General features: G+C 46.8%; 1 protein-coding gene across 1 annotated transcript; it reads right to left on the bottom strand.

The window, feature by feature from the left end:
- Window positions 1-5,278: 5,278 nt before the first annotated feature.
- Window positions 5,279-6,223, bottom strand: LOC138353852 (forkhead box protein P2-like). The gene has a single exon (XM_069307280.1). The coding sequence runs from the start codon at window positions 6,221-6,223 to the stop codon at window positions 5,279-5,281; it is 945 nt and encodes a 314-aa protein (XP_069163381.1).
- Between the last annotated feature and the right edge of the window lie 8,499 nt (window positions 6,224-14,722).

The following is a 14,722-nucleotide window of genomic DNA, read 5'->3' as shown; positions in this document are numbered from 1 at the left end:
AGCCCACCAAAAAAGAATAACATCTGCGGCATATGCGAGGCTGGCTAACATCAGAACAGCGTTCAGGAACCTGTGTAAAGAATTATTCAGAACCTTGTATACCACATATGTAAGAACAATCCTGAAATATGCAGCTCCAGCATGGAGTCCATATCTAGTCAAGCATAAGACTAAGACACACACATACACATACATATTGTGTATTCACCTAGTTGTATTCAACTAGTTGTGCTTGCGGCGGTTGAGCTCTGCTCTTTCGGCCCGCCTCTCAACTGTCAATCAATCAACTGTTACTAACTACTAAGTATTTTTTTCCACACACAGGAAGCAGCCCGAACAGCTGTCTAACTCCCAGGTACCTATTTACTGCTAGGTAACAGGAGCATCAGGGTTAAGGAAACTCTGTTCATCTATCTCCACCGGGTGCGGGGATCGAACCCCAGTCCCTAGGTCCATGAGTCTAGAGCGCTGTCCACTCGGCCACCGAGGAACCCCCCCACCCCCCCAGGTAGGTGTGTGTGTGTGTGTATTCACCTAGTTGTGCTTACGGGGGTTGAGCTCTGCTCTTTCGGCCCGCCTCTCAATTGTCAATCAATCGTTTCTACTCCTAATTTTTTTTCCCCCCACACACACACACACTCCCCAGGAAGCAGCCCGTGACAGCTGACTAACTCCCAGGTACCTATTTACTGCTAGGTAACAGGGGCATAGGGTGAAAGAAACTCTGCCCATCATTTCTCGCCGGCGCCCGGGATCGAACCCGGGACCACAGGATCATGTGACCAGCGTGCTGTCCACTCGGCCGGCCGGCTCCCGTGGTGTGTGTGTGTGTGTGTGTGTGTGTGTGTGTGTGTGTGTGTGTGTGTGTGTGTGTGTGTGTGTGTGTGTGTGTGTGTAATTACCTAAGTGTAATTACCTAAGTGTAGTTACAGGATGAGAGCTACGCTCGTGGTGTCCCGTCTTCCCAGCACTCTTTGTCTGTGTGTGTGTGTGCGTGTGCGTGTGTGTGTGCGTGTGCGTGTGTGTGTGCGTGTGCGTGCGTGTGCGTGTGTGTGTGTGTGTGTGTGTGTGTGCGTGTGTGTGTGTGTGTGAGTGAAGTAGCAGGAACAGTTCTTCACCAGATATTATAAGTCTCAAAGAGCCGTATATAAACTTGAGTAAGAGAGATATGGGGCAATATAGAATTCCCAGATGGTTTACGATAAGACTCGCGGGTCGGTGTGTAATAACTTAAATGGGTCAAGCTCCAGCTCCTCAACCCCACTAATACATCATCCAGCTAACACATCTAGTGGTCTGACGTACGTGTGTACATTCCTAATTGTACTTATCTACTAGTACTAGCTAGTAGGGGTGAAATATTTCCTCGGTCCTCACTACCTGTCAGTGGGACGATCTACCACTTGGAAAGGATATGAGACAGACGAAGAGCTGGTGAAGTTAAGGTAATTCCAATATAAAGCACTAAGCCAGAATGATTATTAGGCACATGGAAGGTATAGGAAGAATGGGGGAAGACTTGGACCATCGGGGATCGAACCTCGACCCTGTAAGTGGCTGGACTTGGCTACGCCTATTGCTCCCATTTCTGCATTCCTTTTTGCCGAGGGTCCAGTGAAGCGCCCTTAACCAAGAGCTTAAAGGGTCATCTTGAGGTTATCTTAAGATGATTTCGGGGCTTAGCGTCCCTGCGGCCCGGTCCTCGATCAGGCCTCCTTTTTGTTAAACCTCCCCCCAGGAAGCAGCCCACAGCAGCTGTCTATCTCTCAGGTACCTATTTACTGCTAGGTAACAAGGGCATCAGAGTGAAAGAAACATTTTGCCCATTTGTCTCCGCCTCCACCGGGAATCGAACTCGGAACCTCAGGACTACGAATCCGAAGCGCTGTCCACTCAGCTGTCAGGCGCCTAATACAAGGCCTGGGAGTAACTTCCCTAGATAACGGTTATGATAGCAACTGGCGCTATAGGCAGAATGGAGTAATATAACAAACAGCCCATGAAGTCGTTATCCGTGACCAACCTACGTAAAAGTTCCTCTGGTGAAATTTTGAAAAAATTTAATATTTATTTAACTGGAAATTCAGAATAAAATTGATCGATCCTGGAACGTGTAAAGTTCCTACAGTGATAAAGTTCCTACAGTGATAAATTTTCTACAGTGATAAAGTTCCAACTGTGACAAAGTTCCAACAGTGACAAAGTTCCGACAGTGATAAAGTTCGTACAGTGATAAAGTTCCGACAGTGATAAAGTTCCGACAGTGATAAAGTTCCTACAGTGATAAAGTTCCTACAGTGATAAAGTTCCTACAGTGATAAAGTTCCGACAGTGATAAAGTTCCTACAGTGATAAAGTTCCAACAGTGACAAAGTTCCGACAGTGACAAAGTTCCAACAGTGACAAAGTTCCGACAGTGACAAAGTTCCAACAGTGACAAAGTTCCAACAGTGACAAAGTTCCAACAGTGACAAAGTTCCTACAGTGACAAAGTTCCGACAGTGACAAAGTTCCAACAGTGACAAAGTTCCAACAGTGATAAAGTTCCAACAGTGACAAAGTTCCGACAGTGACAAAGTTCCAACAGTGATAAAGTTCCTCCTCCCCCTGACCCCTCCTGATCTCCCTTCTCCCCCCTGACCCCTCTTGATCTCCCTCCTCCCCCCTGACCCCTCCTGATCTCCCTCCTCCTCCCCCTGACCCCTCCTGATCTCCCTCCTCCTCCCCCTGACCCCTCCTGATCTCCCTCCTCCTCCCCCTGACCCCTCCTGATCTCCCTCCTCCTCCCCCTGACCCCTCCTGATCTCCCCTCCTCCCCCTGACCCCCTCCTGATCTCCCTCCTCCTCCCCCTGACCCCTCCTGATCTCCCTCCTCCTCCCCCTGACCCGTCCTGATCTCCCTCCTCCTCCCCCTGACCCGTCCTGATCTCCCTCCTCCCCCTGACCCCTCCTGATCTCCCTCCTCCTCCCCCTGACCCCTCCTGATCTCCCTCCTCCTCCCCCTGACCCCTCCTGATCTCCCTCCTCCTCCCCCTGACCCCTCCTGATCTCCCTCCTCCCCCTGACCCCTCCTCTCCCCAGCCAAGTGAAGCTGTGGCTATAACGCCTGGAGGCGCTCCCTGACCTCTCACGTCCACGACGACCCTCCGCTCTGGCCCTCCTCCATCCCTCCATCCCTCCACACTGTCTCTATCTCTCCCTCTCTCCACATCGTCTCTCCCTCCCTCCCAACACACCGTCTCTCTCCCTCCCTCCCTCCCTCCCTCTATTCACCCTGCCTCCCTTCCTAACTTTATCCCCCCCCCCTCTACTGTCTCTATGTCCCTACCTCCACCCTCTTTCATGAATGATCTCCCTCTCCCTTACTTCTTCCTCCCTCTGTTCCTCTCCCTTGCTCCTTCCTCCCTCTGTCCCTCTCCCTTCTTTAACCCTCTCTTCCCTACTGTCTCCACAATCCCCTCTCCACCACCCCCATCTCCTCCCTCTATCTATTAACAAAAAGAAACTTCGTTCTCTTCTCCTCCGTTAATTCCAGCCTCCCCATACCCCCACTCTCCCCCCCCCCCACTGTACCCATCACCCCCTCCCTCTACCCATCCTGCCTACCCCCCCCCCCCCCACCTCCCATCTCCCGTTTTTGGTCCGCGAGGACTGTAATAATAATGATAAAAGTAGATAAAAAATAAATAAAACAAAATAATATTACTAATAATGATAGACAGAGACATCACAGTAGCTCCTTGTGGCCATGTCGTGGCCTAGTAGGCTAAGGCGTGTGCTTGGAGAGAATCCACAGCATGGGTTCGAGTCCTTATCATGGCTCCTATGGATTTTCTCAATAATAATAATAATATCAAAAGTTACATCCATATATCCGGGGGGCCTGGTGGCTGAGTGGATAGCGCTCTGTACTCGTAATCCTAGGGTCCTGGTTCGATCTCAGCAATTGATGAAACAAATAAGCATTTTAGTTTATCCTGATACCCCTGTTCGCCTAGCAGTAAATAGGTACCTGGGAGTTAGACAGCTGTTATACGGGCTGCTTCCTGAGGGTGTGAGTGGGGGGGGGGATCAGTTGATTGATTGACAGTCGAGAGGCGGGCCGAAAGGGCAGAGCTCAACCCCCGCAAGCACAAGTAGGTGAATATATATATATATATATATATATATATATATATATATATATATATATATATATATATATATATATATATATATATATATATATATATATATATATATATGCTGAAATACATGTGAAGAACTTCAGACCCACTCACGACTCCCTGACAAGAGAGAGCAAGCTTAACTTAGCTATCACACACACACACACACACACACACACACACACACACACACACACACACACACACACACACACACACACACACACACACACACACACTCACACACACACACCGTGTCAGCAAGGCGGACAGTCCGCCAGCTCTTTATAACTCCCACTATATTTCCCACTTCTAAACTTTTCAAACCTCCTCTCACTTGAACCTCTCCGTGTTCATAACACAAAAATGAGCCGTTGAACGGCTGTGCGTTCACTCAGCCACAGTTCAGAGAACGCCAGGCACAAATGGCGGGGAAATGAACCCAGATGACCCAAAAAGCCCGCGAAAAATGTTGGGAAATTGGCGCGAAAAATATGGCGCGTGGATCCAAAAAAAGCCTAAATGCCCGGCAAATGGCGCGAACGGTAATGGTCCTCAATGGCCAATATGTTACAATAACTTGAATGTAATGCAATGGCGAAAGAGAATGGGGGGAAAGAATCAGATATAAAAAATGAAAGATAATGGGGGAAGGAGAAAGAATTACAAGCAATACAGAATACAGCACCCTGTTACCTAGCAGTAAAATAGGTACCTGGGTGTTAGTCAGCTGTCACGGGCTGCTTCCTGGGGGTGGAGGCCGGGTCGAGGACCGGGCCGCGGGGACACTAAAGCCCCGAAATCATCTCAAGATAACAATAATGCTGGAATAATCAGACTAACTACTGATCAAATATGAGTCAATTTCTAAATATAATTATATCACATGTCAGTGAAAATAACATGATAATAATATTTTTATTGATAAGGTAAACAGGATCATCAGGGTGAAAGAAACTACCCAATTGTTTACGCCTCCGTCGGGGATTGAACCCGGACCCTAACGACTACGAATCGCGAGCGCTGTCCATTCAGCCGTCAGACCCCTGACGGCCGAGGTGGACGTCAGTGTGGGGGGGTGAATATTTTTAATTTGATATTTTTCAATTGTTTTACAATTTCGTTACAGCTACTGTTGCCTGAATGTCAACTGTTGCTTGAATGGCAACTGTTGCCTGAATGGCAACTGTTGCCTGAATGTCAACTGTTGCTTGAATGGCAACTGTTGCCTGAATGGCAACTGTTGCCTGAATGTCAACTGTTGCCTGAATGGCAACTGTTGCCTGAATGGCAACTGTTGCCTGAATGTCAACTGTTGCCTGAATGTCAACTGTTGCCTGAATGGCAACTGTTGCCTGAATGGCAACTGTTGCCTGAATGTCAACTGTTGCTTGAATGTCAACTGTTGCTTGAATGTCAACTGTTGCCTGAATGTCAACTGTTGCTTGAATGGCAACTGTTGCCTGAATGGCAACTGTTGCCTGAATGTCAACTGTTGCTTGAATGTCAACTGTGAATGTCAACTGTTGCTTGAATGGCAACTGTTGCCTGAATGTCAACTGTTGCTTGAATGGCAACTGTTGCCTGAATGGCAACTGTTGCTTGAATGGCAACTGTTGCCTGAATGGCAACTGTTGCCCGAATGGCAACTGTTGCCCGAATGTCAACTGTTGCCTGAATGTCAACTGTTGCTTGAATGTCAACTGTTGCCTGAATGTCAACTGTTGCTTGAATGGCAACTGTTGCCTGAATGTCAACTGTTGCTTGAATGGCAACTGTTGCCTGAATGGCAACTGTTGCTTGAATGGCAACTGTTGCTTGAATGGCAACTGTTGCTTGAATGTCAACTGTTGCTTGAATGTCAACTGTTGCTTGAATGTCAACTGTTGCTTGAATGTCAACTGTTGCTTGAATGTCACCTTTGCTTGAATGTCAACTGTTGCCTGAATGTCAACTGTTGCCTGAATGTCAACTGTTGCCTGAATGTCAACTGTTGCCTGAATGACAACTGTTGCCTGAATGTCAACTGTGGCTTTAATGTCAACTGTTGCTTGCATGACAACTGTTGCCTGAATGTCAATTGTTGTTTGAATGTCAACTGTTGCCTGAATGTCAACTGTTGCCTGAATGTCAACTGTTGCCTGAATGTCAACTGTTGCCTGAATGGCAACTGTTGCTTACATGACAACTGCTGCTTGCATGACAACTGCTGCTTGCATGACAACTGTTGCTTACATGACAACTGCTACTTACATGACAACTGTTGCTTGCATGACAACTGTTGCTTGCATGACAACTGTTGCTTGCATGACAACATTTCCAGCGTGTTTTCGTTGCTCCAATACTTTTCAAAATGATTAAATCGTGACTCGAACCAAAATGTTTTCCTTAAAACTCAAAGCAGGTGGAAAAAAACAAGAGAGAAGGAAATTGTATGCAAATATAACATTAAATATTTAGATTTTACACCACTATTGTCGTGTGTTTCAATTTGCCTGTCTGTCTGTCTGTCAGAATAACTGTCTAGACTATCTGTACTCTCTCAGTACCCATCCGGCCGCCGGTGCAACAAGGACCGGACGTTGCAGGAGGTCCCATGCAAGCGGCATTTCCAGTTTATCGGAAACTTCCCTCATTCCGGTATTTATCCGGCCTACGGTTACCACTCTCCGGTGATGTCGCTCCCAATGGCACGGGAGCGACATCACCTTCTACCCTTTGTCTTGTTATCTATATTTATTAAATATATACTTAAATACCTACAATGCCTCTAGATACAGAGAGAGAGAGAGAGAGAGAGAGAGAGAGAGAGAGAGAGAGAGAGAGAGAGAGAGAGAGAGAGAGAGAGATGAGAGAGAGAGAGAGAGAGAGAGAGAGAGAGAGAGAGAGAGAGAGAGAGAGAGAGAGAGAGAGAGAGAGAGAGAGAGAGAGAGAGAGAGAGAGAGAGAGAGAGAGAGAGAGAGAGAGAGAGAGGAGAGAGAGAGAGAGGGGGGAGAGAGAGAGAGAGAGACCCGGGGACCGCCGGGGACCCCCCAATTGGTAGGTATATAAAACTCACGAGACAAAAATAATCCCCGAATCGGGTTGATTAGCAAGACAGTTGAACACCTTGACAGTAACGACCGAACAACCAGTCAAAACAAGAGAAACCCGAGAGGGGAAACTAAACTAAATTTACAGAATCATTTTGACGTGAATTGGTCAACTGGTAGATGAAGTAGATGAAGCTTGTTTACCTTTATATGTAGATTTATCAATATAATAAAATAAGCTTGACTTGTACACCTATAAATGAATCCCAGATTAAGTTAGTGGGATTTAGAATTCCAGCTCAAGGAGAGAGCCTGGAACGTGTTGCCTGGCGGGCTGCCTGTTCTGGGACGACCTGGAACGCGGTGTCTCTCCCTCTGAGCTTCCAGGACGGTCTGGAATGTGGTGTTTAGGTTTTGTTAGGTTCCAGGACAACCTGGTGGCGTCTGACTGGTTGAGACTCCAGAAGAGGTTAGGAGGAAGGTGTCAGGCTATTTCAAATTCCAGGACGGCCTCGAACGTAGTGACTGTCCATGTGAGGTTCCAGGAGGCCCTGGACCGTAGTCTGTGGCTATGTGAGGTTCCAGGAGAGCCTGGAACGCAGTCTGTGGCTATGTGAGGTTTCAGGAGGCCCTGGAACGCAGTCTGTGGCTATGTGAGGTTCCAGGAGGCCCTGGAACGCAGTCTGTGGCTATGTGAGGTTCCAGGAGAGCCTGGAACGCAGTCTGTGGCTATGTGAGGTTCCAGGAGAGCCTGGAACGCAGTCTGTTGCTATGTGAGGGTTCCAAGAGAGCCTGGAACGCAGTCTGTTGCTATGTGAGGGTTCCAAGAGAGCCTGGAACGCAGTCTGTGGCCATATGAGGTTCCAGGAGAGCCTGGAACGCAGTCTGTGGCTATGTGAGGTTCCAGGAGAGCCTGGAACGCAGTCTGTTGCTATGTGAGGGTTCCAAGAGAGCCTGGAACGCAGTCTGTGGCTATGTGAGGTTCCAAGAGAGTCTGGAACGCAGTCTGTGGCTATGTGAGGTTCCAGGAGAGCCTGGAACGTAGTCTGTGGCTATGTGAGGTTCCAGGAGAGCCTGGAACGCAGTCTGTGGCTATGTGAGGTTCCAGGAGAGCCTGGAACGCAGTCTGTTGCTATGTGAGGGTTCCAAGAGAGCCTGGAACGCAGTCTGTGGCCATATGAGGTTCCAGGAGAGCCTGGAACGCAGTCTGTGGCTATGTGAGGTTCCAGGAGAGCCTGGAACGCAGTCTGTTGCTATGTGAGGGTTCCAAGAGAGCCTGGAACGCAGTCTGTGGCCATATGAGGTTCCAGGAGAGCCTGGAACGCAGTCTGTTGCTATGTGAGGGTTCCAAGAGAGCCTGGAACGCAGTCTGTGGCTATGTGAGGTTCCAAGGGAGCCTGGAATGCATCATCGTACTCGCTTTTATGTTACTCGAATCATCTAATGAATTTGTTCCGCTTGAGGACAGATGTTTTTTTTGCTACGGCTGCTTTCTTGAGTCTCTCTCCCTCTCCCGCTCCTGGACGGGATGTCTCCCACATTCATTTACTGCTCTCGCAGAACGTCCTGGAATGCTGCGAATCTGTATTTTCGTCGGAGTGGGATTCTTGTACAAGCGTTCAGATACCTCGTTAGGTACGGGAGGCTGGTGGGAGGAAGGTGAATTGTGGTGGGAGGGAGGTGAATTGTGGTGGGAGGGAAGTGCCTTGTAGTGGGAGGGAAGTGCCTTGCGGTGGGAGGGAAGTGCCTTGTAGTGGGAGGAAAGTGCCTTGCGGTGGGAGGGAAGTGCCTTGCGGTGGGAGGGAAGTGCTTTGGGGAGGGAGGGAAGTGCTTTGGGGAGGGAGGAAGGTACCTTGTGATGAGCAGAAAGAAGTTTGTGATGGGAGTCAGGTGGCTTCAAGTGGGTGGGAGGGTAGTTTAGGTGGCTTCAAGTGGGAAGGAGGGTAGTTTAGGTAGCTTCAAGTGGGAGGGAGGGTATTTTAGGTGGCATCAAGTGGGAAGGAGGGTAGTTTAGGTGGCTTCAAGTGGGAGGGAGGGTAGTTTAGGTGGTGTTTCACCTTGAGGTGAAACTCCAGGTGAGAGTGAGACGGGTGTAGATAGGATGGCTGTTCTTTCATGTGGGAGGGTGGTGGTTTGAAGTGGGAGAGACCTTAGTTGGGATGGGAGGGAGGAGGCATCGAGGTATGGGAGAGAAAACCTCAGTCCCACCCCACTCCTATACTTTCTCAACTCTATAGCTATAAAATAGAATACCTTTCAGCTTGACTGTCTGTACATCTGTCCCAATGTTAAATGCCCACTGTGCATTTAGCACTGGCATTTTCTCATATATAACCATTTTGTATATTCTAAAAGGTCTTGAGGTTATCTTGAGGCTATCTTGAGATGATTTCGGGGCTTTAGTGTCCCCGCGGCCCGGTCCTCGACCAGGCCTCCACCCCCAGGAAGCAGCCCGTGACAACTGACTAACACCCAGGTACCTATTTTACTGCTAGGTAACAGGGGCATAGGGTGAAAGAAACTCTGCCCATTGTTTCTCGCCGGCGCCCGGGATCGAACCCGGGACCACAGGATCACAAGTCCAGCGTGCTGTTCGCTCGGCCGACCGGCATCCCTTAGGTTAGGTTTCTGTTCGGTTCATGGTTCTGAGAACAAGAACCAAAAGGTTCTGTTCGTCATTATTGATATTTGCAGAACGTTCATGAAGCAATTAGAAAGGTGAGCAGAGGACGTGAACGAAGAAACGTACATGCGCTCTAGAAACGTACATGCGCTCTAGAAAGGTGCATGCGCTCTAGAAACGTACATGCGCTCTAGAAAGGTGCATGCGCTCTAGAAACGTACATGCGCTCTAGAAACGTACATACGCTCTAGAAACGCACATGCGCTCTAGAAACGTACATGCGCTCTAGAAACGTACATGCGCTCTAGAAACGTACATGCGCTCTAGAAACGTACATGCGCTCTAGAAACGTACATGCGCTCTAGAAACGTATATACGCTCTAGAAACGTACATGCTCTCTAGAAACGTGCATGCGCTCTAGAAACGTACATGCCCTCTAGAAACGTACATGCTCTCTAGAAACGTGCATGCGCTCTAGAAACGTGCATGCGCTCTAGAAACGTACATGCGCTCTAGAAACGTGCATGCGCTCTAGAAACGTACATGCGCTCTAGAAACGTATATACGCTCTAGAAACGTGCATGCGCTCTAGAAACGTACATGCGCTCTAGAAACGTATATACGCTCTAGAAACGTACATGCGCTCTAGAAACGTACATGCTCTCTAGAAACGTGCATGCGCTCTAGAAACGTGCATGCGCTCTAGAAACGTACATGCGCTCTAGAAACGTACATGGGCTCGAGAAAGTTTCATGCGCTCTAGAAACGTTTCATGCGCTCTAGAAACGTACATACGCTCTAGAAACGTACATGCCCTCTAGAAACGTACATGCGCTCTAGAAACGTACATGCGCTCTAGAAACGTTTCATGCGCTCTAGAAACGTACATACGCTCTAGAAACGTACATATGCTCTAGAAACGTGCATATGCTCTAGAAACGTGCATACGCTCTAGAAACGTACATATGCTCTAGAAACGTACATATGCTCTAGAAACGTACATGCGCTCTAGAAACGTACATGCTCTCTAGAAACGTGCATGCGCTCTAGAAACGTGCATGCGCTCTAGAAACGTACATGCGCTCTAGAAACGTACATGGGCTCTAGAAACGTTTCATGCGCTCTAGAAACGTTTCAGGCGCTCTAGAAACGTACATACGCTCCAGAAACGTACATACGCTCTAGAAACGTACATGCCCTCTAGAAACGTACATGCGCTCTAGAAACGCACACGCGCTCTAGAAACGTACACAATCCTCATCAGTTGTGAGACGTGAGTGAAAAGTGTCTTTCATTCATAAACAGTGAGTTCAGCGCCTGAATTAGCGAGTGTTTGGCCTTTGTTAATGAGGCCAGCAGCCCGTCCTCATAGAGGGTTGAGACGGGGGGGGCGGTAAGCAAAGGTTTCACCTCTGTAAAACCACAACAAACGGTATAAACATACATTACAAACCATAAATGAACGAAAACGGAAGGCTGGGAGAGGGAATCTTCCTCCTCCGGTAACTTCAAACAGGTAATCACAGCCACTAGAACCAAGCAAGTAATGGGGGGAATGGGGCATCCTCCCTATCCACCCCTCCCCCATCTCTCTCTCTCTCTCTCATCTCCCCCTCCCTGCCCCGCCCCCCCTAACGGGGAAAGGTAGAAGAGATAGAGGTGTCCCTCCCAGCACTCAGTATGGCCCGGGCCGTGGTCGAGTGAGGGTGTGTCGCCTCGCGCTAAGCAATTCTTCGCGCCCCACGCAACGGTAACCGAACGGGAAAAAAATATGTAAAAAATAATTGGATTACATTGATGGTTTTGAGATAATGTATACAGTTGGTGGCTTTGGACGCCAAAAGACATAGAGTGCACGCTTATAATATACATTTATATATAATTGTTTATTTGGAAATCACAATCATTTTTGGGATTAATTTCGCATTTCAAGAAGGTAAGTTGAATACCCACCCCGTTGTTGCTAGTTCTAGACATTTAATAATTAACAAATGTGTAAATCAAGTTCAAATAAGTTCAACGAGTCAATAAAATACTTTCCAGAAGGAGAGAGAGTAGCTTAGGCTATTATCTAAATTCCTATTATCTTAGGCTATCAAAATTCCTTCAGTATCTAAATGATTTTTCCTTAATTCTGAAGGGAAACCTAAGGAATAAGGTTGACCTCCACAGGTGAGACTGTAGGGGGGAAATAAAGGAGTAATAATACTAACAGGACTCGATTATCGGGCCCGTCATATCACACGCTATAATAAAGCTCTCTAATGGGAAAAGTTTTTATTGAAAAAGTTGTGTTGGGAATCTTGGTCTGAAATAATTACCTGTGTTCAAGTGTTTTATGGATGTGGATGTGTGTGTGTGTGTGGATTATGGAGGTGCTGTGTGGATGTGTGTGTGTGTGGATCAGGTGGGTGTTTGTGGAGTGGCTGTGAGGATCAGATGAGCGCTCATAGACTGACTGGTGGATCAGATGAGCGTTCATAGTGACTGGTGGATTGAGTGGGATGAATCCACACGGATTTGGATAAATTCAGAAAAAAAACTTAAAAGCAATTCCTTAATTTTTAAGCTACCTTATATAAGCCTCTCCATTTGAAGTGGAAACTTTTTAATACCTTTGCCGCTTGAGTAGAAAGTATTAAAACTTCAATTACTATTAAAAGTATTAAAATACAATTTAAATTAGTATTAAAAGTATTTAAATACAATTTAAATTGGTATTAAAAGTATTTAAATATTGATTTAATCTAGATTCTGAGGCTATAGTATAATCAATTCTATGACACAGGTTTAATTTGGGTTTTATATCAAATCTGAAATCCATTGAAAAACAAGTGAATCCTTCAAATCATCTGAGGCTGTAGGAGGCTCGAACCCTGAACCCCAAGTGTGTGAGGCCGAAGCTCCTTATAAACCAGTGAATGTTTCAGAAATAATGAACAGTGTATCGAGTCGTGAATGTTACATCCTTTTATACATTTATTGTTCAATATTTCATTAATACAACGTAACATAAAGGGATCAGAGATATTCTTTATATATATTCTTCGGGTACGATATTCTTCTGAGCACAAGAATATTCTGGCGTATTTATCGACAAGCAGTTGGGAAAGTCTCTTGGGTTCCTTGTGGTCAAATGTCAAACACCAGACGCGCGTATTTCGCAAACAGCCGCTGGATAAAAATTCCTATTAATATACGCATTTTCGTTGCGTACTTGACGAAGGAAGTGTGATACGAAGGGTGTAGATCTCGGTGGGGAAGCTGACCAGTCGATCAAGCTGATGGTGCTTGCAAGGAATTGCTACATTTCAATTGGTGCTTCGTGCTTGCATGAATTGCAAGGAATTGTTGTTTCAGCTGTAAAGTGATAATGTCTCAACATTTTGTTGGTGGGGACTTGGCGGCTTAACAGCAGATGTGCGAGGAAGCCACATGTGTCACGGGAAGTCCAGGTGGGCCAGTGTTGCAACGTGTACACATGCTACACACCTACACCTACACACACACAGTTGACACCAGCTAGGAACAAAAAAAAAAAAACCCTTACGAAATCACCTTTTGTGCGCCACCAGATGCCGCCTCAGTAGCTGCGTTTATGAATGTAAACACCCCAGAATGTCCCATATTTGTGTACATATCATGTGAGTTATACAATGAAAGTGTTCATTCATTTCACAATGAATAAACACAGGGCACTCCTTGATAATTTGTTTTTTGCCTATTGCACTGTACCTGTTCAGTACCTTTACTGATCACATCCAGATCAAGAGGCTGTGTCCGCTCGTTAATTAAAATCCTTGCATGGTTGCAAGCTGAGAATGAGAGAGAGAGAGAGAGAGAGAGAGAGAGAGAGAGAGAGAGAGAGAGAGAGAGAGAGAGAGAGAGAGAGAGAGAGAGAGAGAGAAGCAACTGTGAGTTTGCAACACTGAAGGTCGACCACCTGGGCTGCTCACTGCTATATATGACCACTTTCTTTCCAGTTTCTCATGAGATAAGATCCATTGATTGCAACAATGAAATGTGGGTGTTGAAAGGTGCTATATAATTCCGAGTGTTGGTCGGTCCTGTATACTTGAAGGTGTGTGTGACGGTGAGGATGTGCTCACCTACATGTGATTGCGGGTGTTGAACAGCATATATCTATATGACATGCCATTCATTTCATTAAAATATTCCCTTTCCCTTTTCAACACGTCCTTTCTTACCCTCACATATTTCTCCACTTCCCTTATCATTCCCATGCCCACCTTCCCCTTCTCCCACACTGCCCATTCCTAAGCATGAATCACACTAGTTCACACTCCCCCTTCCATTATGGATTTGGCTCAACAATTACAGTGAAGATCTGGTATACAAATGCTGACAGACTGACTAATAAAGGAGATGAATTTAAAGATAGAATTTGTAACCAACTCAGTGTAACGGCACTCATCTTGGGTCATAGGCCTATGTCCTCTTAATTCCACTTACGGCAAATAGGGCGAAAATCACATCTCACCAGAGGTTATTTGGCATCAACGCCTCATTCCACACTTACATTGCAATCTCATTCCACAGAAAGTTGCAACATGTGTCCGGTAATGGAACAACCACGTGTCATTATCCAGACCATCTTATTTGTGCCAGAACAATTTACTTTGTCTGTCTTGGAATTATAATTCATACTTAAGTGTGTCACTCAACGCCTTATTAAGGGGGAGACTGAACAATTCATAAATTAAAAACCAGGAATGCAGGTGGAGGGGGGAGGGGGGGGGGGTTGGAGAGAGGTGGGGAGGTAAGGGGGGGGTAGAGAAGGGGGAGGTCTGGGGGGGGGAAGAGGAAGAGTTTAATGGGGAGGGGGGGGGGGTAGTGTGTGTTAGTTATGGGGGAATGGTAAGCCTATAGGTTTTATGTG

The sequence above is a fragment of the Procambarus clarkii genome, chromosome 60 (assembly GCF_040958095.1).
Source record: "Procambarus clarkii isolate CNS0578487 chromosome 60, FALCON_Pclarkii_2.0, whole genome shotgun sequence".
In the NCBI taxonomy this organism is placed as follows: domain Eukaryota; kingdom Metazoa; phylum Arthropoda; class Malacostraca; order Decapoda; family Cambaridae; genus Procambarus; species Procambarus clarkii.
The sequence above is the reverse complement of the archived record's forward strand: the minus strand, read 5'-3'. Positions and strand labels throughout refer to the sequence as shown.

Coding starts and splice junctions, on each gene's coding strand:
- LOC138353852 (XM_069307280.1), bottom strand. CDS start 6,223: ATGCAAGCAACAGTTGACATTAAAGCCACAGTTGACATTCAGGCAACA.